The following is a 25,958-nucleotide window of genomic DNA, read 5'->3' as shown; positions in this document are numbered from 1 at the left end:
TCGTGTGAGGTGATATGAGAAACTATAAAGAGGACGAAGATCTCTGGGGGTTCTGCGTATGCCGACCCCTGCAGTGGGCACCGAACCAAACCAAACTCAAAACATCCTCTACTCCGAGGCTTCTTTATTGGGCTATAGCCAAAGGAACATCTCCGCGACCATTTGGGACTATCTCTGTTACAAAACAGGCTGCCATGTTAATTCGCGAAATCTATAATTGGACAGCTCTATCAATCACTCATTGTGTATTGCAAGTTATTCTAATTGCACCAAAAAGATTGCTGTGTACATGTAATTAGTTATTTTTTTTCTGTATCTGTCAGGTAAATCTATTTCTTAATTATCATAAACTTTATAACTCACACCAATTCACTTTTTCACTAAGGTTTTTCTCGCTCCCCCTTCCCTCTAACCTTTCACCGTCGTCTTCTTTGCCAGTCCCCCGTAGTGGGTGAGCGCCACAAGTGAGGAAGAGGCAAGCAAGCGAGCAAGCTGCTTCGTCACCCTGTAGTCGGAAAAGAGTGGTAAGTTGGCGCATTCCGAATTTATTTAGCCTGAGGGGTTCGTTCTCAGTTGACAAGAGAGGCTTCCACATATTTCTTTAACGTTCCCATTGACATGATGAAGCAATAGCCCAAAGAGAACCGTATAGCAAGGCGTATTGGCGCATCTCTGTGTAGCTTCCCTAGTTGGCCATCTTCAGTTGCTGTAGCGCATAACTATTATATTATGCGTAACATTCCTAGCTTCTGATGATATTTAGCGCCTATATGTACTCACTCGATTTTGTAGTTTGGTATTTCAAAATTTTCCCACTGTCTCTCGTGCACTTCGAAGCTAAGCCTACCAGCAGCACGCCTTTTTTCATGTCGGATTACGTGCAAGGCAATAGTGATATTGCTTGTCCTAATGGTGAACATGTGTGCGCATTGCGTACTGTCGCGATAATCTTATTTTACGGCTTTATTTTGTTGATATAGCGAAAACAGCTCGAAATATTATTATACCTTTATTTGTTGTTCCTTGGAAAATACTTTGTTTCTTATATTTACTCAATCGTCTTAAGAACAGCGTAAGAACGCATGAAAGAGCGAGAAAGGGCCAGCAAGAATGATAGAATTTTGCGCATCGGAGCAGTGCGACATCCTATCTTACCGCACTGTAGGACACGTAGCTGCAAACCTAGTTTCGCGCGCCGCGGCTATCATTCACCGTCGTACTACTCAACTCATAAGGAAAATAGTAGAAGCGTACCATATTTGCTAAGTAAAAGATATGTGCTTCAGTCACCCTTCAGTGTAAATAAAAGAGAGTGTATTGAATTTTCTTCCGAGGACTGATAGAGATGAGGCATATGCAAGCGCGCATTATGTTGATGTGCGGGCTGTATGAGCATGCTCATGATTAGATATAACCGTTCTGTATAATGTTTTTATAGTGCACGTGGCGTGATAATGTATAACAAAATTAGGACTCTTCCATAATCGAGAGCAGGCGTAAGCATTAAATAGCTACCGGCAAAGCAGGTGGGTTGTAGACAGTACTTGCCACAGTCTTAAAATGAATAAAGTCCATATTCGTAAAGGCGCACACCACCACAGCACACCACAGCACAGGAACCTGTTTTAAACTGAACGTCATTGCAAGTATCGTCTCGGCCAAACAACCATCCGCGGCGCCAGACGCTGCCGGCTTGATTACGTAATGCGATGCTATCTCTCGAACTGGCGCAAAATCCGCGCCGTGGAACTCACAGACCGCTGGCGTTGAACAGGCAACCGTGCCTCAGCGTCAAAAGATGACAATTAAGTGTATGGGGCCCTGTATCTGCCTTCTGAACTTCGCCTTTTGGAAATAACAAATAAACCTTCAGCGTACTAGGAATTACAGCTTGAATGATAGTGTGAACCAAAACTAGGTAGAACGCGTAAGAAATACTGTTGTAACTTTTTGGGCACTAACGAGCGTATCTAATCCGGTCCTGTACAAAAGGTTGGCGGCCGCAGACCACATTTTCTTAAGTTTTCACTGGTTGCCGGGGTGATCTCATTTTGTTCTCGCAACTTGCCCTGATCTCGTTTGAGCGCGCAGATAACGGCTTTGGCTTTCTGCTGAAGTTCACTTAAAGGTCGCCGCAGCGGAAGTTAAGAGCATTTCGTGCTAAATATGTGTTCTCTTCAATAAACTTCCTAGTTTCAAATCAGCGCATGTCTGGTTGTCTTTTTCCCTGTCCATGTGTTTTGGCGCTGTTCTTAAGGCTAAGGTCACCTAAGTTGCCCAAATATCTGTTCTCCTGTGTACTAAATTATTCGCGGTTTGGTTTCCTTCTGTTGGCCGCAGGCTTTTTCTGAGTAAGAATGTGCTGTGCTTTCCGCACTAGCTTATGCACTGAAGCGGCATACTTACCTTGGCTGTTACCTTTGCCCACTCACAGAAGTACCTAGCATTCAAATCTGCTGAATCAGCCAGCCCTGTACTTGCGAACACAGTCGCTTATGTTCTATCGCTTGTGAAATTCAAATTACTAGAATCAACTATAAAACTATGAGATTACTAGAATATTTACAGGTTTTGCTTTATTAATGCGATTGGCATTATTGGCCTTTTTCAGGCGCTTTAAATCTATCTATCCATCCATCCATCCTCTTACATCGACCCAGCGGCTTAAGTTGTCTACAACCTTGGGCTACTGGTCATGTGGTCGTGGTGAAGTCGTGGTCTTTCCATTTTCGTCATTCCAAGTTCGTCATCTGACCCTTGTCATGACGTCGTCGTCACGTCCTGCACGCCGAAACAGTGAACCAGTTGTGTAGTAGCTTCGACCGCTAGGTCGTGATGCCATCATTTTTATTGCATCGTCATCATTCCACCGTTGTCATCCGACTGTCGTCACGCAGTCGTCGTTACGCCATGATCGTCGTACAGTCTTCGTAATGGGGTCGCCATAAACTCGTCATCATGCCGTTGTACTACAACGCCATGCCATCGTCGTTATTGCGTCATCGTCGCATTGACACGTGTGCTTGTTTTTCTTTCTCCGGTGGCCGCTGTTCGCCGGCTAACAAATTTTAAACGTTCTTGCTAACTGCAAGACGCGCGCGCGTCATTTGGAACTTGCAAGAATGTTATCGTCCACGCCATCTGTTGTGTATGTCCTCGCCTGACTTTTTATTATCCATTGCATGCGCGACACGGACTGTGTAGTAGTTTCTGGAGACCATGCGGGCACCAGCGGTTACAGTATTACCTTCGACGTGTGATGCATAAAAGCGGACGCACGTGATCCGCTGATCAGATTTCGGACGATGGCCGACTTTTCTCGCCGCTATTGTTGCGATTCCGTGTTATACTTGTTTTGCTGGGCATAAGTTCGCCTAATAGATAGGTAAATTAGAAACTCCCACTCTTAACTCGGCATTATCATTCACCGTCACTACTATACGTGACATCTGATGGAGGCACTTGAGCATTCATGTACCGCATGCACCAGCAAAGCCGTGAACCAAGCCCGGAAAGAGAGGACAACGCCAACGTCATCAAGGACCAGCGATCTAGCCATTGGCAGCAAAGACTGCTATGGAACACGGGCCTCTTCCCGAGAAGACGACATGGATCAAGGCCATACCAACGACCCTAATAGCAGCCCCAGCATCGCCATCCTGCTGCAACAACATCGGGAGTCACCGAGCTGAAGACGTTGAAACCTGGCTGGAGACATATACGAGATGACCACGGCGTTCAATTGGAGCGGCAACGACAAGCTCCGCAATGTATGTTTTTCCTTTGGTGAGGCCGCTTGGACGTGGGACCTATTTCGTGAGAACTTCTTGAATACCTTCATGAGTGTCGTACGAAAGGAAAGGGCCGAAGTTCCCTTAGAAACCCGAGTGCAAGTGCCGGGCGAGAACCTCGCGATCTTCACGGAAGAGATGATTCGCAACTTCCTCCACGCCGACCCCAACACGGCTGATAAAAAGAAAGTTCGGTACTTGATTGGGGTTGTGAAATAACACCTATTCGCCAGATTGTTACTCCACCCACTCAAGACTGTCACGAAATGTGTTCCGGATGTCACAAAGATGGAGAAGACGCTTGAAATGCGCACCACGCACTACAACCGCAATGCCCTCACAACGAACTGCGCCCACGCTAACGCGCCAGGCGCCGACGACCTCGGTGAGAGGATCAGAGCGGTCGTATGCGAAGAGCTGCAGAAGCTGCGCGCGACGTCGCAGCCAGAGATGCTCTCGATCGCTGACACGATTAACGATCAGCTTCAGCGGTCACTGAAAGTACCAGAAGTACCGGCATCCCTGCAACACCAGCCGGAAGCGATGACCTACACCCCCTTCGTCCGCTGTCGCCAGGGCCCCGTAACGTCGCAATTCCGTCGTTCACTGCCGCCGCCGCTATCACGCCCGCACGTCTTTCAGCGCAGCTACCCGAGAAGGACGGACATTTTGTGCGCCACGGGCCAACACCCGCTCTGCTGTAACTGCGGTGATGCTAGCCACGTCTACCGCCGATGCCCATACTGAGTCGTGGGACTGAGGGTTCACCGTCAATGCACCCCGCCCACAGCAAGGTGAACGACCACGCGATATCGCATACTACCTCGCCGCCACTCAGTGGAGCCTTTGACGACCGTCCTGTTCGCCATCATCAGGCCACTACCTGAGGCCGCAGCAGCGACCATGCATTCGCCAAGCCCGTGGTCGGTCCGTCAGCCCATAACCGGAAAACTAAAATCAGCAAGCGATGGAGGTGCGGTCACTGTTCGTCGAACTGACAAATCTCCGCCGCCGACATAGTCGCCGAAAAAACTATCTCGACGACATGTCAACGAGACATCACTATCGCGACGTAGCCTGGAAGCAAAGAATGTGCCGACAAAAGAAGACCTGACAACGCGACGTTCCAGTCACAGGCCAACAGGATCCAGCCGTGACCCATTGCATAGACAAAACTGCAACGCAAGACAGAGAACGACCGAGCTCGACGTGCTTCTCGACGGCCACGCAGCCATCGCTTTAGTGGACACAGGAGCCGACTACTCCGTCATGAGTGGACCCATCGCCGCCTAGCAGAAAAAAAAATAAGACTGCATGAGAAATCGCTCAAATATTTACCACATGAGGAAACCTGGTAAAACCGACTCGTATCTGCACAGCAAGAATTACCGCTCATGACCGGACCTACCCTGCCCCCTTTGTTTTCGCCCAACAGTGTACACGAGACGCCATTCTCGGCATAGACTTTCTGAACCAACAGTGCACAATCATCGACATGAATCCGAAATCAATAACGCTTCCCAAAGGTCAAGTAATACCACCGGAAATCTCTCGCATTCACCATGCCTTGAGCGTGCTCGAAAATCAAGTCAACATCCCGCCTCTCTCCAGCATTGTCATGTCCGTCGGCATTGAAACACCCGCAGACGTAGAAGGCGCCAGCGAGGGCGACCAGCGAATACTGCTCGACCGTGAAATTTACATCACAAGAGGGGTCGCTTGACTACACTGAAGAAAAGCGAAAGTGATGGTGACAAACTTCAGTGAGGAGTTCGAGCACATCAACAATCGCACGACGATCGCATACATCGAGAAAATTACCGTCACCAGCAATGCATTTGCCCTCTCCGATTCCGCCACACCTACCTTGACGAGCATTGTTCCGGAACCAAACTTCGGCGTAAATCCAGGCCTGTCCATGAACAAGCAGTAATAGCTCAAAACTCCCCTTCGACGATACAAAGACGGCTTTTCGCCGTCATCGAGGATTCCACAAACACCAGTTGCAATGCATCATATTGTCACAGGTATAAACTATTTACACGATGTATTTACACGATGCGTATATATAAAGTGGCACAGAATCCCGAGAGGCTGTTGGCCCTTTGTCGTCTTCACCGTCAACCACCTTGTCCTCTTTTTCCACCGTAACACGAACGCCGACAGAAAATGCACCACCCCGGTGCTTCAGGCGGGACCATCGGTAAGGGCATAGTAAGGCTTAAGCCGAGAGACGTGTATGACGTCAGGTGATGTGGAAGCGGGTGGCATGACGGAGGTCACGGGGATTATCTCGTAAGTGACATTGGTCACTTGACGTACAACACGGTAACGGACTTTGTAGCAGGGAAGGAGTTTCTCGGAGAGTACCACTCGGCGGCAAGGGGACCAAAGTAGCACGAGAGAGCCTGATGAAAAATATAGGTCATGATGGTGGCGATTGTAAGCGTGCGGTTGAGATTGCTGCGGTGCCGACACACGAGTACGGGCAAGCTCGCGCGCATGGTAAGCGTGGGTGATCGCGTCGCGAGCATACTCGAAACAGAACAACGTGGTTTTCACGGGGACATGCAGGAATAAATAACATGGATGAGCGCTGCCTATGGCAGCGCTCTTCCATGTCGTTTCTTTCTGTTTGTCCCTGTGAAAACCGCGCTCTTCTGTTTCAAACATGGCTTACCAACTCGCCCAAACGTCTGCTTTAACGAGCATACTCGGTCGTCGACTCCTGTACCAAGGGGAGTAGAGTGTCCACTGGTAATACAGGGTCACGTCCGAAGAGTAAGTAAAAGGGGGAATACCCAGCAGTATCGTGGCGTGATGAATCATAGGGGAACGTGATATAAAGTAGAGCCACATCCCACTCCTCGTGGTCGGGTGAAACGTAAACGTAAACGTAAAGTCGCTCTGTACGGCCACTCATCTGGGGATGATAGGAGGTAGCCAGCTTGTGCTTGGTAGAACATGAGCGTAGGATATCGGCGATGACTTGGGAGAGGAAAGTGCGGCCGTGGTCAATAAAGAGCTTTCGCGGGGTGCCATGTACTAAAGTGATGTCCCGGAGCAGGAAATCGACAACTTCGGTTGCGCAGTTCGTGGGAAGTGCCCGAGTAATGGCATAGCGCGTGGCTTAATCAGTAGTGACAACGATCCACCTGTTGCTGGAGCTGGACTCTGGGAAGGGCCAAGGACATCCAAACCCACGCGAAAGAATGGCTCAGGTGGAATGTCGATCAGCTGTAAGCACCCGGCAGGAAGCGTTGCTGGCTTTTTGCGATGTTGACTGGGCTTGCAAGCAGCTACAAAGCGTCTCATGGAGCGTGCGAGGCTGGGCCAGTAGAAGCGGCGGAGCACGCGGCTGTTATTGCGAGGAAACCGAAGGTGTCCGGCAGTTGGCGCGTCGTGCAGTCCTGAAGCATGGTTGAGCGGAGGTGTTGAGGAACGACAAGGAGAAGGGGAGCACCGTGAGGATGAAAACTGCGTCGGTACAATGTCCCATCGTTCAGGACGAACCACCGTAACGATATATCAGTAGGAGCACATTCCATTCGTTCAATGAGGGTCCCCAAAGTAGCGTCATGGCGCTGCTCGTTGGACATGTCCAAAAGCTGGGAACGGAAAGCACACTTGCGGAAGCGTCCATGTCGGCGCTGGCGGGTGGTTGTACAGGGTAACGGGACAAGCAGTCGGCGTCCTTGTGTAGGCGACCAGACCTATACACCACCGAATAGGAATACTCTTGCAGCCGCAAAGCCCATCACCCAAGCCTCCCTGTGGGATACATTAAGGACGAAAGCCAACAGAGAGCATGGTGGTCCGTTACAATAGAGAAGCTGATAATCTCATGGGTGGCGGCGATGAAAAAGAAACCTGCCAAGAGCAACTACTTAACAGGAAAAAACAAAATCATAAAAAAACAATTTATTATATCTCAAACGGAAGCTCATTACTTTTCGAAGCGAGATCAAGATGGCTTAGAAGACGCACTTATAAAGCGAGATATAAGACAGAAGAAGAAACATGTGCCTGCTTCGGTAAAGCTAGGGTGACTATAGAGTATATTTATTAGAATGTTAAGACGTAGATACAGTGGTCGATTTAGGCGCCACTGGCCTCCTTGAAGCACTTGGCTTCAGCGAGAGCAGTGGAAAAGTAAACATGTCCGCAATAGGCATTACTAAGAGGCGGTTAGAGGATTGGTGGAAGAAAAGTAGGGAAACGACAAAAAACGAGGACGGACAAAAACACAGTTGGAAATAGGGGATCAAAAAATTTGGGTGGGCTAGTTCATAGCATTTCTTTCTCTTTTTGATTGTTTAACCTAGGTAGGACATTAGGCAGTATAATAGCAAGAGCTTAGTGGCGCAACCTGCCACCCCGATCTAAAGGGGACGCTCATAATATCCATCCATCCATCCATCCATAGGAGAGGGCCTGCCATATAAATAGGGGCGGAATTTCGCCTCTACCCACACAACGACCAAACATTCGCGCTATTTTATAGAATAGTTCCGCTCCGCTGGTGGCAAAAAATGACTAGCGTACGCGATTACACGTTCATGGTGGTGTTGAACATGCGCCGGGACGGCACCGATTTCGTGGCCACTGGCATCGGTGCGCACATCTGTAGGTGCTGAAGTAGCGAAGTGTCCTAGAATCGGTGGTGTGGTGAGAATGGTAGTAAGGCGAGAAAAGGCGGTGTCCTGAGACGATCCCCATGAAAACGGCACACTTCAGGAGATTTGTGAGGGCGTGCTATCGTGACAAAATCTTGAACAAAGCGGCGCAAGTAATAGCAAAGGCCCACGAAATTTTGGACATCTTTGGCGGACCGTAGAACAGGGAACTCTTTCACGGCGCGAATTTTCTCTGGGTCTGGTCGGATGCCAGTCGCATTGACGGCATTTCCGAGAACAGTAATCTCACGATAGTCGAAGTTACATTTCTTGGAGTTCAGCTGTAGAGCAGCCTTGCGAAAAACGGCAAGGACAACAGAAAGGCGCTCAATGTGTGCGCCGAAAAAGGGCGAGAACACAATCACATCATCTCGGTAGCATAGACAAGGCGACCACATGAATCCTTGGAGTAATGAGTCCCTCATACGCTCAAAGGTAGCCGGAGCTTTGCATGGCCCAAAAGGCATAACTTTGAATTGGCAAAGACCATCAGGCGTTATAAATACGGTCTTTTCACGATCTAGATGATCGACAGCGATTTGCCAATATCCAGACCGCAGTTAGATGGACGAAAAATACTGTGCCCCGTATAGGCACTCGAAGGCGTCATCGATACGAGGTAGTGGTTGGACGTCCTTCTTCGTTACCCTGTTGAGGCGGCGGTAGTCGGCGCAAAATCTCCGTGAACCATCCTTCTTTTTGACCAGCACGACAGGCGATGGCCAGGGACTTGACAATGGCTCAATGATGTCTCTCGCTAGCATCTTGTCTACTTCCGGTTTGATGACGTGACACTCCGAAGCTGACGCTCGGTAGGGTCGCCGATGGATGGGTGACTTATCGCCTGTATGTAATGCGATGTTTGAAAAGTGACGTCTGGCCTAAGGGGCACTTGTTCAGGTCGAATATATCCTTGTAGGAAAGCAATAGACTCCAGAGCTGTTAAGTCTCTTCAGGAGTGAGATTCAGGGCAATCATTTTCCTAATGTCGTTGTCAGTACATTTAGCTGACCGGAAAGGCTCACAGGAAGCGTCGACATGAAAAGACTCAATGCAAGTAACTTCGAAAGAAATGATTGTAGCCAGGGTGATATCCTTCGGCAGAATTTGCTTAGCGAGCCCGAAATTCACCACATGGAGATACGCACGATTGTCAGTGACCCTCGGTATTGCATGCGGAACGGTAAGTTTGTGGGTGAGAAAGATGGCAGTTATGAGAACGGAGATGTAATCACCATCGGGAACTGGCATAGAGGTGGCATTTTGATGCATATCAAGACCTGTAGCGGAATGTGAACAAAATCAGTAGGTCTTAGGTAAATTTCGTGTGATGTCGGAGGAACGTCCAGCAGAGGCAGGTCAAGAGGCACAGTACTTGAGGAAAAATCGATGAGCACTGAATGGGCGGAGAGGAAGTCTAGGCCTAGTATGGGGGCATTTGTCAAGCACAGTGAAAAGGACAACACCATGGCGGACGGAAATGCTCACACGTACAATACACATTCCGACCATGGTCACCATGCTAACATCGGCGATCCGTACGAACCGTGTAACGGCTGGCGTAACAATTTTCTTTAAATGGTGGCGCATACGGCTGCTCATAAACTATATGTGTGCTCCGGTATCTATGAGTGCTGTGACGGGTGTGCCATCAACTTGGACGTCAAGAAGGTTATTTCTCGTAAACAGCGTCAAACGGGGATCTTGCAGCGAATGCGACATTGCAGCCCTAGCTCGAAGTGCCGCATTTTGTAGTTTTCCTGCTGGGGCGATTCTGGGTAGGTCGGCGACGGCGAGCGGTGAAGCTTGGGTGGACGTGGCTGACGACGTTGAGGCGAGCGCGAGCGGCATAACGGCGAGTCGATGTAGTGGCGTCGGAAGTGTCACAGAAACGACAAGGTGAAGAACTTCGGAGCGAACTTGCATTCCCGAAGGTGTTTCGAGGAGAGAATGGCCAACGGCTCCGGCAGTGATGGGAAACGGGACCGATTCGGCCGCAGCAGAAACAGATTGGTCTGTCGTCAGGTGTACGCCAGTCCGATCGATTTCTGGTAGTGTAGGGATAACGGACACTGAGGTGGACTGTGATAGGACCGAGTCATAGGAGCAAGGCGGTTGTCAGGGCATCTCAAGCAGCAGGTACTGGGAAGACCCATATTAGTGATTTCCTGGCGAACCACGGACTGGATCAGCGATATAGTCTAAGCAGTGTTGTTCCAAGACGTCTGTTGAGGCGAGGCAGGAAACGCTATTTCGAGTTCGCGGCGTACCACTCAGGTCACGTTTTCGCTTGGTGGTGGCGAGCTAGATTGATCGGTGGGATGGGTACCAGAAGAGGTCACTGCAGCATTTCGAAGCCGCGTAAACTTATTGTATATACGGCGACTCTTCGCTTGCTCGAAACGGCGGTATTCCTTCACGCTAGCGTCGGCAGTCGATACGTTTCTAAAGACCAGAAGGCTGAATGTGTCGTCCGCGATGCCTTTGATAATGTGTCCAACCTTGTCGGCCTCTGGCATGGACGTGTCAAATTTATGACAAAGGGCTAGAACGTCCTGAATGTAAGAAACATACGACTCGGTAGCAGTTTGGGCACGCGTGGTGAGTGGTTGCTTGGCGGCTAGTTCGGCTTTGCAGTGCTATATACTTGTCGTCGATGGAGCTCAAGACTGCCTGCTGGCAAATAGAAGATGATAGGGATCGCGAGAAGACTGCCTTCATTGCGCTGGACGGCCTCTATAAGTTTAAGGTCATGCTATTCTAACTGTGCTCGGCGCCTTGACCAGCGCTCTTGACCCGCTGATCATATTTCTCATGATCACCGACTTTGCTTGCCGCTGTTGTCGTGATTGGTTGTCACTTTTTTGCTGCGCGTAAGTTCGCCCCAATAAAAAGGCAAATTTGCATCTCCCGGTTGCATCTCTGTGTCGTTCTTTCCCGTCTCTACTGCTACATGACATGATAGTTGTCGTGGTGCCATCGTTGTCGTTGCATCGTCCTGATTCTAACTTCGTCGTTCCACTCTCGTCATGCTGTCGTCGTCATGGCGCCTTGAGCACCCACCGAGGTCATTCCTTCGCCTTCGTTCTGTTGCAATCATGCTGTTTACACTCAGTCATCATTATACCGCTATTGTGATGCCCTCGTTGCCATCGCGTCGTCGTCAGGGAGTCGCTATCGTGCATCCGTAAGCGTACGTTCATTGTCACGCTGCCATGGCCGTCATACTTTGCTTCATCGTCACATCGTCATGGTCGCGGCCGTCATTCAAGCTGCGTCATTGGGTTGTCTTCGTACCGTCGTCCTCACGCCATAGTCGTCGTATACTCACAGTCATCCCACTGTCCTCATGGCATCGTCATCAGACTGTTGACGTGATACCATCGTCGGCTCATTGCCGTCGTGTTGCCATCGTCATGCCATCTTTGTCTCTGCACTGATGCCATGCCATCTTTGCCATTCCATCGTAGTCACTGCGGACTTCTCGTACAGCCATCGTCATGGCGTCAAGCTAATGAGCGACCATGGCCTGTGGCAAGGGACTGCCAGACAGTGTATGTCGCATATAGTAGCTGAAGCAAGGGAAGTCTCGGAATGAGCCCAACGATTTTTCAATAAACGTGACCTCAGCAATACGGCGTGTCGTTACATTCCTTGAATGCTAATTGCAATACTGTCTGCAGTCATCCTCAGACGGGCTTTGCCAACCATTTGATTCAAGGCTTTTGTTCTTAGGCCATGTTTGTTAGGTACGCAGAATCCCTTCATAACTGACGTGCTTGAATTCGCGTTCAATTTATTATTTTCTTGCATTACCGTGAGCATCCTGTTTCCTTGTTCGTGCCCCAGTGTGGTTCTTGCCTACGGCTACTGATCTAAATTCGCTGTAGAGGGATTGACCTAAGAGAGGTTGATGATATACCACTGAACAATTGCATAAACCATATGATTTACATTAAGTAAACTTTAAGTAAGGTTTACTTCAATCGTAAGCCTACTGCAGCTAAATGTCACTGTTTGCACCAATATACGTACCAAACGTTTACACCAGCTTTAGACGTACTTTGTTTTATCTAGATTCCTAATCTGACCTCTCACAAGATTGATAGCACTCCTTATCAATTGATTTTGTAGGAACATTTTTCTAGAAAAACACCACTAAGTACATTCATGGCGTTTAAAGAACCCATCAACGATACCAGCTTGCTTAGTTACATCGCATGCAGGTGTTTGCTGAATAATTATTTGAGTAGGGCCTTTGAGTCAATCGTTTGAGTTGTGCCTCAACTACTCGGAACGAGTATCCTACTCGCGTTATAAAAAGACGAGACAAATGGGAGCCCAAGAGCGGCCCATGTTTACCACTTGTTTGAAGCCAGAAGCAATGGACTTAGCACTGAACTATATTTTATAACTTGCATTAATGGGTGGGGGGGGCGTAAGCATTCTTTGACGAGTACCATGAGAAATGTGTCCGTACAGTGTTGCCGTATGTCTGCAAAATAAATGCATATGAGGTTAACACGCGTAATCGTTGCAATAGTGCAATAGTAGATGGTTGGTAGCACAAAAAAAAACTCTTAATTGGGATTCGCACCATGGAACGCAGCGCACACAAGTATTTTTGTCGAGCACCTCACAAAAATTATCCGTGCCGTGATGCCGTATATCTGCAAAATAAATGCAGAATTGGCGAAGTTAGCATACCTAATCGTTATAATAGTGTAATAAGAGGCAATTGGAATCGTTAGAAAAAAGGCACCCGCCGTGGTTGCTCACTGGCTATGGTGTTGGGCTGCTGAGCACGAGGTTGCAGGATCGAATCCCGGCCACGGCGGCTGCATTTCGATGGAGGCGAAATGCAAAAACACCCGTGTACTTAGATTTAGGTGCACGTTAAAGAACCCCAGGTGATCACAATTTCCGGAGTCCTCCACTACGGCGTGCCTGATAATCAGAAAGGGGTTTTGACACGTGAAATCCCATAATTAAATTGTTAAAGGAAGAAGGCGCGCGAATAAAGATTACTTCTGACCACGATTTGAACCATATACAGCAGCGTGGCAAGCAGATGTCTGTGTGAGCCGCATTAAATTCGCGGGCGTGAACGTTGCTTTGGCATTATTTTGCATCACACCCGGTTCAATTCAGAAGGACATCAAGAGGCTTCTAGCTATTAATTTGCTACAGTCCTACAGTAATGAGTAAGCGTTCTTTGGCTAATACCCCAGCAAAATGTGTCCGTCCCGCGATGCGTTATATCAACAAATAAATGCATGACTCGTCAAATTAACAAATGCAATCATAAAAATAGTGTAATAGTAGGTGATTTGTTGGGTTATAAAAACAAAACAAAAGGTAAATAAAAGAAAGCTGGTTAGGTCACCGTCGCTGCGTCAGGGTCGTAAAAAAAGGAAACTAACGTTACTACATGTAATCATTGCAGTTATGTAATAGTAGGAAACGGATAGCGTTGGAAAATAAATTGGTTAAGCCCTTGTCGTCGCGTCAAGGTAGTAATGAAGATTAAAAATGAAGAATATATGTAACTTATAATAGTGTAATAGTAGATGACCGGTAGTGTTAGAAAAAAGAAAGACTGGCGACATCGCCTTCGCCGCATCAAGATCTAACAAAAATAAAAGAAAAAGAAAAAAAATTGCCAGTAGCTTAGTTCGGCTATGCCAGGATACACGTAGCGAAAGCTAAAACGTAGCATGGTTAGCCTTGGTTAATCTTGATTGCAAGTCCAGGTTAGTCTGTTTCTTTAGCTATGTTGCAGCGTTTATCCAGTCATTCGGCGCGCTATTCGTCTGTTTCCTGCGCGATTCGTTTCCTCTTCATCACGTTCTGATGTCGATTCGAGGCCTCCTCCTGCTTATCAGAATTGTCGCCGTCCATGCTGCCGCCTCAACTGTGATTGCGGCGCTCGCGAGCTCTCCTTTTCAGTCTTCCGACATGTTATCAGGCATGCGACGCTGCTGGCGAAGCGAGTGGAGGCGAGCGCAAGGACGAGAAACGCGGTGTGACGTCATACCAAACGGTGGAAGCCAAGGCGCGGCGCTGCGCAGCGCTGGAACACCTGTGGCTCGGTGCCACTGGTGGCGCATGCGCAGTAGTGACTAGGGAGCGAGAGAGGGAGAGAGAAAGAGAGACATATCCGCGGCGAGGCGCGCGTTGTGACGTGGGGCGCCTCCTCGGAGCACCGCCACGGTGAAATCGGAAGTTCGCGGACAGTAAAGCTTTCGCTGTAAAAGCTGTGGTGTGGCAAAACAGGCTGGTTGTGAAGGCGCCTCAGCTCAGTTGGCTTCCACACCGCAGACAGGCGCGCCCAAAGGTCGATGCCATGAAAGGGGACGAAGCTGCACACTCTTCTTCTGGTCCGCCATTAAAGAGACAGCGTGATTTTAGCCAGCCTCTACCTTTCACTTACGTTACGATATCTGCAAAATAAATGCATAATTGGTCAAATTAACACACGCAATCAATATAATAGCACAATACATTATTGGTAGCGATGTGTAGACATGCATAAGCTAGCTAAATATCTTAGCAAAGCGAATGCAGCAGTGGAGCCAAAGGATGGATGCTTAGACATTGGAAGACAATTATAAGAATTTACGTAGCATTCTTTATTTTGTTAATGCTCGTGCAGCGAGTTGCAAGTAAGTAAACATGCCAAGGTAATTATGTCCAGCTCTGTGAGAAAATGTTTTTTTTTTTGCTCACTCCGCAGTGCCTGGACACTGTCAGGCCCGCTATTTCGGACTCGCTTTATTTAAACGATCGGGCTTGACAGGGACGTTCTCGATGAGTAATGCTTCAAGGGACGCAAACGCCTGTCCATGACCATCTCTTATTACGCGCAAACGTAACTGGCCAGCCAGTGAAATCGGCGAACGTCTGTTTGAAGCTGCGAAGCACGTGAACAAGGAAGGCGCCTGGAGGTGAAGAGAATAGGCGCGCGAAGTGACCTTCGAGCGGTCTGTCACTTCAGCGCAAACTTAGCGGCGAGAACAGAGCATCCATGCAGCTACGAGCCGTCGGCGCCATTGGCACACCTGCATTCTGCAGGGTGCCATCAAAATAATGCGCGCGAGGCCGTGTAAGACGCAGTTGCTGCCCGAATACAGCGCCACACCACCCGTACCTCTCCTCACCCCTAAATCCCCTTAAACTGCGTAAAATAGTGCCACGCTTTGAAGAATGCCGCCTCCTCCTCGCGCGCTCTGGCTGACGCCAACGCCTCGTCGCTATTGGCCTAATAGCATCACGTAGACCCTCGTTCCGTGCGTCAACGCCATTTTTGCTCGAGAAGCCTCTACGCAGTGGCGAGGAGCGCATGTTGGCGCCGTTGCTACGCTGGAGCAGTGTAGGCGGCGCCACGGTTGCGGAGGGGCGTGAAAGAGGAGAATCGAGGCGGAGTGAAGGCGGAGGAGGAGAGTGCCACCAGTTTACGAAGTTTAACTGGCTTTACTCACCCCGGGACCACGCGCGCAAAGGAAGACAGCGCGCTGCCTCCCCGCTTTCTTCTTTTGCGCACGTGAGATCGAGCCGCGATAGTCAGCTTCCCGTCGCGCGCTTTCACTCGCACATGCAGCACGAGGCGCGCGGGGCGATGTTATCGCCCCTTGGCCTTCATACAGAACACTGAGGCGACGACGAGTGCAGAAACGCGCCTGGAGTGTCCATGTAATTGCTCTCGCATGGAACAGCAACCATACGCTTGCGCGTAACCCGCGTTCACAAAATAAAACGTCCGTGTAATTTTCATCTGCCTCTGCAGCAGAGCTACGCAAACTGTGGTCTAGAAAAAGCAGCGTGCTACAAATACCGAGATCCAATAGCGCAGCGGACGCTTATCATGTTTGATTTGAATTTTGCTGCTTCGTATAAGAGCACGATCAGGGGTAAATAAACATGCGAAATGTGAACATGCGCGTATGCTTGTGAACGGAACAGTCATTCACTGCTGCTTTTCAGGACATCCCAGCCTGAGGCCTGGCCAACACATTTGTCGTCAGCAGAAGTGTCAGTACCTTTGTCGTCGGCGGAGCCAACCTTCTTCGATGTTGGGCAACGTGAAGACTTTCTTATGGCGCACGCTATGCCTGCAAACGATACGTCGCCACTTCTTTAACACGGGGATCGAGATTCTATTAGTGGGTTTCTTAACTTTAACCCTAGTGCTCAGCCCACGAGCAAGGATTCCGCTCAGCAAGGATTCCAAGGAGGTGGACGCCAGTTCTGTTTTGGTGCCGCTTGTATTGACGGACATTGTGTACGCACCGAAGAGTGACTACAACGATGAGCTGATGCGTGCCGTGGGCGACGAGGTATACATTCGTCATGCGCAGGGTAAGTTGTGTTGGCTTGTTTTCTGTTCTGAGCGCATGCGGCCGTGTCTAGGCGCACGGAGGCAATTTATAGACATCATTGCATAAGCGGAAGCTTTGCTTGTGTCAAGACCACGTAGGAACGAAATAGATTAGAAGTGAGCATGTCGCCTACTATAAAGGTAAACAGAAAGTAAGGACGACACGGCACGGGCGCCGGCTGCCGACTGAATGGTTATTGCCACAATCAAAATCGCTGTAAGAAACTGTCAGCAATAAATTTTCAGCTGTGAGTCAAAGCTCTAACGGGATCGTCCTTCCTTTGTGTTGAGCCTGATTTCTTCCTGCCAAACGCAGACATGCAATTATGCTGACTCGCCTGACTTGACATGCACGGCTTAAACTCACGGAGCGGCTCAGCGAGGCGGGGGCGCACCACCAAAACTTACGGGGTAGCACGGCTGCCCCATCGTTGCCATCAGAAATACATGGACAAACATTCACACGTAGGCACGTATACATACATACATACATACATACATACATACATACATACATACATACATACATACATACATACATACATACATACATACATACATACATGCCGTCAGGTAGCAGTGATGATGAAGAACACAGTAGCAAATTAAGCTGTGAATGAAGAAACTAAATTTTGTTTGGTGATCCTATGCCTAGAAAAGCAAGTAAAATTTCAAGTACAACGATAGCGCTGAACACAGTCGGCAATTGTCGAAATCTGATCTGCGGGTCAAGCGCGTCGGCTTTTATTCATGACTCATTGAATGCTCCAAGGTGTTCTCTGACGGCCGCGTGCCTCCGACAGCAGCTACTTCGGCTGCACTACCTTTCGGCAGAGCTTTCGTTTCAGCGAAGCCAGTGAGGTAGTCGGTTTCCAGGACAATCCATTTATTTCCTGTTGTTGCCATTGGAAATGGTCCCGACAAATCCATTCCAATTTACGGAAGTGGTGGCAAGGATGTTCGATCGGCTGTATTAATTCCGATGGCCATGTCGGGGACGTCTTGCGCCGCTGGCAGTCACGGCATGTCTTTAGGTAAGGGGCGACGTCGGCAGTCACGCGCGGCTCATAGTACTATTGTAAGCTAGCACGCGGGAAAACTCGAGGTCCTCGGCTGTCTGATCGTCGTGCAGAGCGTGCAGGACTTCTGATCAGAGTGCTGTGGGCACAACGAGAAGATAGTTCGCGCGGACCGCGGAAAAGTTAATTTTTACGAGGATGCCGTTGTGTAAACGAAGACAGTCCATGCCGAAATACCATAGGGACAAGGTTGGTTTTTCTATCTGAGTACTCTACACGGCTTCGTAACTCAGGGTCTATTTGTTTCGGTGCGGCGAAGTCGTTTGTAGTTATTGCTCCTAAGGAGGCGTCATCGTCTAGTTCCTCTTAAGGGGCGGGTCAATAGCGGCGTGAGACGGGCAGTCGGCATAAGAATTATTGCTTCCAGACTTACAGACATGTTGATGTCGAATTCCTGGAGTCAGATGCTCCATCAGGCTAGGCCAGCTGAAGGATTCTTTAAGTTCGCCAGCCAACGCAAGGCGTGGCTGGTCGCTTACTACTTTAAAGTGCCTTCCGTATATTCAAGGCTGAAATTTCGCCGTAGCCCCAATGATTCCTAGGCACCCTATGCCGTAGAATAATTCGCTTCAGCTATTGACAGTGGCCGGCTAGCGCAAGCTATGACTCTTTCAACTCCGTCCTTCTTTTGAGCTAGCACGGCACCGAGGCCCAAGCTACTTGTGTCGGTGTGGATTTCCGTCTCGGCTTCTTCTTCGAAGTGTAAAAGTACCGGCGGTGACTGTAGCCATTGTTTCGGCTCCTCGCATGCATCATCTTGCTGTGTTTCCCATTTAAAGTCTACGTCGGCCTTCGTTGGGTGAGTTGATGGTTCCGCGATGCTTGAAATGCCTCTTACAGAGTGCCTGCAATCGCACACAAGCCAAGCAACCTACGCACTGCCTTTTTGTCGACGGGCCGTGGGAACTTAGTGATAGCAGCTGTCTCCTGCCAGTCGGGACAGACTCCAGACGTGCTGAAGACATGACGAAAAAACAGAAGCTCTTCGTAAGCGAAACGACACTCTTCTGGCTTAAGTGCGAGTCATATGATTTCATCGCCTCTAGTGCTGTTTGAAGGCGCCTCAGGTGATCTTCGAAATTTGTGGCAAAGGATAGACAACGTCATCCGAGTAGACGAGAGAACCTTGCCACTTCAGTCCTGCCAAGACTGTGTCCATCACACGCTTAAACGTCGCCGGCGCAAAGTCCGAATGGCAACATCTTGAAATCGAAAAGGCAGTGTGGCCTGATAAACGCGGTCTTCTCTCGATTGCTTTCGTCCACTTCAGTTGGCCAATAGCCAGCCTTGAGATGCATCGAGGAAAAGTATTTAGCATTGCAGAGTCAGATGTAATCCGTCATCTATCCGCTGAAGGGGGGTATACGTCCTTCCCTATTTTGTTCGAGCGGTGGGCGATAATCGGCACAGAAGCACAGAGTTCCATCTTTCTTCACTAAGACCACCTGAGGCGCCCACGGGCTTTACGGTGGCTCGACGATGTCGTGGAGCAGCATTTCGTCTACTTGCCGCCTTATAGCCTCTCGTTCTCGGGTGAACACTTGGTAAGGCCTCTGGCACAGTGGTGGGGCAAATTCTTCGGTTACTACGGGATGCTGCGCAACTGGTGTTTGCCGAATCCTAGATGACGTAGAAAAGTAGGTTTTGTATCGTCGGAAAAGACTTTCGAGCTATTGTTGCTTACTCATCGGAGGGTTGGATTTAGGTCGAAGACTTTTCCAGGAACTATGGTCGTCGAGGTAGAAGCGGCAGAATCCGTGAGGACAAATGCATTGCTGGTTTCCACAGCTTCCTCGAGGTATGGTGAAATCGTGCCCTCATTGGTTTGTTTGTACTGCTGGCTGAAGTTTGCGAGAATCGCTGTCCTTGCTTCAGTCGAGCAATTCCTATTGCTACGCAAATTTCACGGTCTAGCAGTAGATGTTAGTCGCTCTGTACAACGCTATGTCTGCGCGTGCTTCGGCTCCTGGGGTAATGATGATAATGGAGTGAGGTGGAACGCTGACTTGATCGCCGAGCACACTAAAGGCATGGTGAACCAGAGAACTCCAGCGGTGCCGCTTGGTTTTCGGATAGCATTGTCGACTTGGCGTTCAGGTCGACGATAATTACACCTACACCGTGTTGGTACAGAAAGTCCATGCCGAGAATTATGTTCACTAGAATTGTTGGAGAACAATGAAGGCTGCAGGATAGGTCCTGTTATGAACGGCAATTCTTGCCATGCAGATTCTGGTTGGCGTTATTAGGTGTCTTCCAGATGTCCGGATTTGAGGGCGTCCCAGAGGAGTCTTCACTTTCTTCAACTTGGGGATGAGTGATCCACTAATGACGAAGTAGTCGCCTCCTGTGTCAACAAAACAGTGACTTCGTGGCCGTCGAGAGCACGTCGAGATCAGTGCTTCTCCGTCTTGAATTGCAGTTAGGTCGAAGCGTCGGTTGACGGCTTTGTCGCATTGTCCTGCTATCACGGCTCGTATTCAGGTCTACTGCAGGCGGCACAGTCTTGGCGTCGAGGCTTCGTCTGGTCAGCGGCGTGTCGTTGTTTCATCGTCGAGTTAGGTCTTTAAGCGTCGTCGTTGGCGGCGGACGATTTTCGGCATTTAGACAAACAGCAAATGCACCTCCATGGGTTGCTGCATTTAGGTTTCCGCTATGGGCTAACTCACCGGCCGTGATTTGGGCGAGTGTACGGTGGTTGGTGCTGCGGTGAAAGCTAGCGGCAAGGTTACGGCGAACGGGCAGATCGTCGCGGTCGCCGCTCAGTAGCTGCCAGGAAGTTGGCGATGTCCCGTGGTCGTGGCCCTCGTTGTGAGCACGGCGCGTTCGTTCTGAATCCTCGTAATCTGACGGTATGAGTGCCGGAAGTATATATGCCGGTTTTCACAGAAAGGTAGCAGAGCGGGCGGTGGTGAGGAGCGGGCCCTACGTCTGTCTTCCTAGGGAAGCTGCCACGGGTGATGGGCGAGCGTGCTGGTGGTGGCGGTGGGTGGTGGAGTTGCAGAGTTGCGGTGCTGGAGGGGGCGCCGAGGGGGAGCCTGGCGGCGGGTGTCGGCGATGTATGTCATCGGTTCCGGCTGGGGCTACGGTGATTGCACCTGCACCTTAAGGAACTCCAAGTCATCGCTGCACACATTCCTTGACGATGTCAGCAAATAAGGACACTTCAGGCTGCGACCTTGGAAAAACTTCTGTAGTTCCTCCTGAAAGACCGCTCTAAGGGTCTCGCATGAGTCATCGCGATCGAATGCGCGCACATCGGTGCACTTTGCGGTCAGCGCTGAGCGCTTGTATTGCCTTGTCCGCATATAGAGTGTCTTCTCAGTGGTTCTGGCTTCAGAAGCAAATTCACCAATGCTCTTGGGCAGGTTGCGTATCAACCCGAGAAAAGCTCTGGCTTGATACCACTCATCAATTGCCGAACTTTTTGCTCTTCTGGCATGTCGGGGTAGGTGTGTCTGAACAGGCGAGTTATCTCCTCCGTGAAAAGCGATGGTCTCGCCGAGTAGTTGCATTCGGGCTTCGAGCTGAGCTTCGGCCCTTTCTTTTCTCACGATGCTCCTGAACGTGTTCAAGAAGGTACAGCGAAATAGGCGCCATGTCGTTAGGGTTGACTCTCGAATGTTCATATGGCATAGCCTGTCGTCGTAGTTCCAGTTGTTGAATGCAGCGACACTTTCGTAGTTTTCCAGCAAGCCTTCCGGGTCTTCCAATGATGATTTGGGTAAGGTCGTTGTCTCCATAGGCTATTGCAGCACTATAGGGGACGCTTGGGCCGCCGTTGTGGTTGGTGACTTGGCCTCGATTCCTGTCGCCTTTTTGGGAAGAGGTCCGTACTCCGGTAGCATCCTTGTAGCTTGCGGCTAGCTCGCTGGTTCTTAGGGACATTGGTGTTGTCTTGGTCGTTCTGGCTTGGATCGCAGCTTTGCGGGAGCGCTCAGTAGATGAACGCACAAGCACCTCCACCAGACCTCACGGCAAAGAACACAGCAGGAAAACCGTGAATGACGCATCTACCTTTTGATTTTGGTGAACTTGTGCCTACAAAAGGCAGTGACACTCAAAGCACAGCAATTGCCGTGAAGACATTATGCGATCGTCGAAATCTGATCTGCGGGTCAAGCGCATCTGCTTTTATTCAAGACTCGTCGAAGGTATCAGGGCAATCGCTGGTGCCCGCGTTCTTTCCAGAAACTTCTACAAAATTCGTGTCGCGGACGCCGTTGGATTATCCAAGGTTTGGCGAAGACACACAAAACAGATAGAATCAAAGCTAACGTTCGAGTAATCTCCAAATCATGGAGGCGAGTCTTGCGCTGCACGATAGCGGTTAACATTTGTTAAGTAATAAAAAGCGGTCACTGAAGAAAGATAAAGAAGTACGCGTGTCAGGACATACATACATACTTACATACTTCGTCGTCATCATCATTATCATCGTCGTCGTCATGTCGCCGTCATCTTCAGCAGCTGAAGCAGCCTGGTTACGCCGACTGCAGGGTAAAGACTTCTCCCGTACTTCTCCAACTACGCTGGTCATGTGCTAATTGTGGCCATGTTGTCCCTGCAAACTCCTTAATCTCATCCGCCCACCTAACTTTCTGCCGCCCCTTGCTACACTTCCCTTCCCTTGGAATTCAGTCCGTAAACCTTAATGATCATCGGTTATCCTCCCTCCTCATTACATGTCCTCCCATGCCCATTTCTTTTCCATGAGAGTGGCTTCTTGGGCTAGTATGTACATGATTATATTAGGAGATTGCCAGAAAACTTGAAAGTAGAAAGTCGAGAAGCAGACATAGACAGAGAGGCAGTAAGGTGGCTGGACTAACAACTGAACTTCATTCATGAAAACGGGAAGCAGGAATGGGAGTTGATTGAAGCCTATGGCATCTATAAACTTGGCCCCAAGAAGTGTGAAAGCACGCCATCTGTGTTCCTTACCAAGAAAGAGCTCTTATTTCTTGATAAGTGTAGACATGTAAAGATAAGGTGCTGACCGCGTTTTTGTTTTTTTGTGCCTTGCGCGTGTTCAGTACGGACTTGGGGGACGTCGTTTTCATGAATGAAGTTCGTTGTTAGTCCAGCCACCTTACCGTATCTTTGTCTATGTCTGCTTCTAGATTTTTCCTACTTTCCAGTTTGCTAGCATTCTCCGAGTATCACCATTTCCTTTTAATTTCAACTAAGATGTCATTAACTCGCATTTGTTCCCTCACGTTACCCCCATCATTCTTCTTTCCATGGCTCGTTGCGTCGTCCTCAATTTAAGTGGAACTCGTTTCGTAAGCCTCCAGGTTTCTGCCCCGTATGTGAGTACCGGTAACACACAGCAGTTATACACTTTTCTCTTGAGGGATAGTGGCAACCAGCTGTTCATGATCTGAGAATGCCTGCCAAACGCACCCAGCCCATTCTCATTTTTCTGATTATTTCAGTCTCATGATCCGGATCCGCGGTGACTACCTACCCTAAGTAGATGTACTCCCTTACCACTTCCAGAGCCTCGCTACCTATTGTAAACTGGTGTTCTCTTACGAGACTGTTCAACAATACTTTAGTTTTCTGCAGGTTAACTTTTAAGGCCCACGCTTCTGCTTTGCCTCTCCAGGTCAGTGAGCATGCATTGCAATTGGTCCTCTGAGTGACTAAGCAAGGCAATATCATCAGCGAATCGCAAGTTACTAAGCATTCTCCATTTACGCTTATCCTCAATTCTTCCCAATCCAGGTTTCTGAATACCTCCTGTAAACACGCTGTGAATACCATTGGAGAGATTGTATCTCCCTGCCTGACGCTTTTCTTCATTGGGAATTTGTTGCTTTCTTTATGGAGGACTAGGGTGACTGTGGAGCCGCTGTACATATCTTTCAGTATTTTCACATATTGCTCGTCTACAACCTCATTCCGTAATGCCTCCATGACTGCTGAGGTTTCGACTGAATCAAACGATTTCTCATAATCAATGATATCTATATATATGGGTAGGTTATATTTCGCACATTTCTCTATCACCTGATAGTGTGAATATGGTCTATCGTTGAGTAGCCTTTACGAAATGCTGCCTAGTCCTTTGGTTTACAGAAGTCTAAGGTGTGCCTGATTCTATTGGCGATAACCTCAGTAAATACTTTTTAGGCAAAGGGCAGTAAGCTGATCGGTCTATAATTTTTCAAGTCTTTGGCGTCCCCTTTCTTATGGATTAGGATTATGTTGGTGTTCTTCCAGAATTCCGGTACGCTCGAGGTCATGAGTGTTGTGTTATCATCGCCTCTAGAGCGATAGCAGCGGCGCGACTATCGCGACAGCTTGCTATGTGAGCCCAGTCATGTGGCCACCGGGCTGCACTCCACTACGAGCCATCTTGGAATAAAGCACGTTTGATTTTGCTTACGCCTTCTTCCTTCGGCTGCGGTTCCCCCCCGCGAAAACACTACCATGAGACATTGAATATACAGGGTGAACAGCGTGTAGCATGCGGTGGTGGCGTAGAGGTAGGGCATCCGACTCGCATGCAAAGAGGACCATGGTTCGAATCCGGGTGCCGCGCAATTTTCCGCCGGATTAAAAAAAAATCGCGTGTTAATAAAATTCCATCAACAGACCTGGAGTGCGGCCTCATCCCGGTGACCAGAAGCGGTAGTGCACTCCCTCACCAGAGCAGGATTGGACACCCTGGTGCAGTACATGGCCACAACCTGCTATATGAATACAACTGTCCAACATACATGGTTTTTCAGCTAACTTTGGCCAATTAATAAAGATACAAACAAACCGCAGTATTGTTCTCAGCCATATGGAGCACGTAATATATTTGTCAATCCTCCAAGCCGGGTAATTAACAAAGATTGCTTAATGAAATTTTTAAATATCAACTACAGCAAAAGATCGTCAGTGCAAAAGTTGAAGCACTTGTTGAGCAAGATAGCATTATTTCATCTATGCTAACATAACGACCCTGCTTAATTTTTTCAGCCTTTCCTTAAATTGCGCCAAACTGAAAGATTACCACGTGACTGCCGGCTACTGCGCCGCGCTTTTACTTCCCTCAAATGTAAGTTGAACGAATTAGTAAAAGCTGGTTCCGCGCACAGAGATCGATTGCACAGGCTGTTGGTGATGGCGGAGGACCGTAGGCTGCAAGGCTTTCAGCCTCGGTGTCAGCCTCGGCCCCTCCATCGGCTTTCTTCATTGCCCCGAAAAGAAAAGAAAAAAATTCGCAGTGGCTTCGCTCGGCTATGCGACGATATACGTAGCGAAAGCTAGTGCATAACAATGTTAGCCTTGGTTAATTTTGATTGCAAGTCCAGGTTTGTCTGGTTGTCTAGCTATGTTGCGGCGTTTAGCCAGTCGTTCGGCGCGCTGTTCGTCTGTTTCCTGGGCGATTCGTTTCCTCTTCATCTCGTTCCGATGTCGATTCCTGGTCTCTTCCTGCTGATCGGAATTGTCGCCGTCCATAAAGCCGCCTCAACTGTGCTTGCGGCGCACGCAAGCTCGCCTTTTCAATCCTCCGACATGTTATCAGGCATTCGACGCAGCTGGCGAAGCGAGCGGAGGCAAGCGCAACGACGAGGAACGCGATGCAGGAACGCGCTGCGCAGCACCGCGCGTTTTGGCCACCTGTGGCTCGGCGGCCACCTGGTCACCTGTGGCTCGGACACCTGTGGCTCGGTGCTACTAGTGGCGCATGCACAGTAGTGACTAAGGAGCGAGAGAGAGAGACAGAAATATCCGTGGCGAGGCCCACGTTGTGACGTCATGTGCCTCCTCCGTGCACCGCCAAGGCGAAATCGCAAGTTCTTGGCCAGTAAAGCTTTCGCTTTAAAAAAGAAATACCTGCGCTACATCAAATGCCTCCGGCCTCGAATCGCAGCCGCTTTTTCGCTGAACACTTTCTTTCTCAAAGCAGTACGCCTCATTTTGTCGCTTAATGCCTATCGCAGTCGCCGACAGCCTCTTCAATTGGTTTCTGTGTAGTGAGCGGCCCTTGCTACAGTCGCGGACAACATTCTGTGGCTATGAAGGGAAGACTGCG

The 25,958-nt window shown here is 49.2% G+C and overlaps 1 protein-coding gene across 2 annotated transcripts in view; it reads left to right on the top strand.

Annotated features, from left to right (window-relative positions):
- The first annotated feature begins 438 nt into the window (after positions 1-438).
- The window catches only part of LOC135896813 (phospholipid-transporting ATPase ABCA3-like), a 335,034-nt gene continuing 309,514 nt past the window's right edge, over positions 439-25,958 (top strand). For both annotated transcript variants that reach the window (XM_070525172.1, XM_070525173.1), the window contains exons 1-2: positions 439-524; positions 16,451-16,825. In XM_070525172.1, coding sequence (XP_070381273.1) covers positions 16,537-16,825 — 289 coding nt within the window. In that variant the 5' untranslated portion in view covers positions 439-524; positions 16,451-16,536. The remainder of the gene's footprint in view (positions 525-16,450; positions 16,826-25,958) is intronic.

The sequence above is a fragment of the Dermacentor albipictus genome, chromosome 9 (assembly GCF_038994185.2).
Source record: "Dermacentor albipictus isolate Rhodes 1998 colony chromosome 9, USDA_Dalb.pri_finalv2, whole genome shotgun sequence".
In the NCBI taxonomy this organism is placed as follows: domain Eukaryota; kingdom Metazoa; phylum Arthropoda; class Arachnida; order Ixodida; family Ixodidae; genus Dermacentor; species Dermacentor albipictus.
The sequence above is the reverse complement of the archived record's forward strand: the minus strand, read 5'-3'. Positions and strand labels throughout refer to the sequence as shown.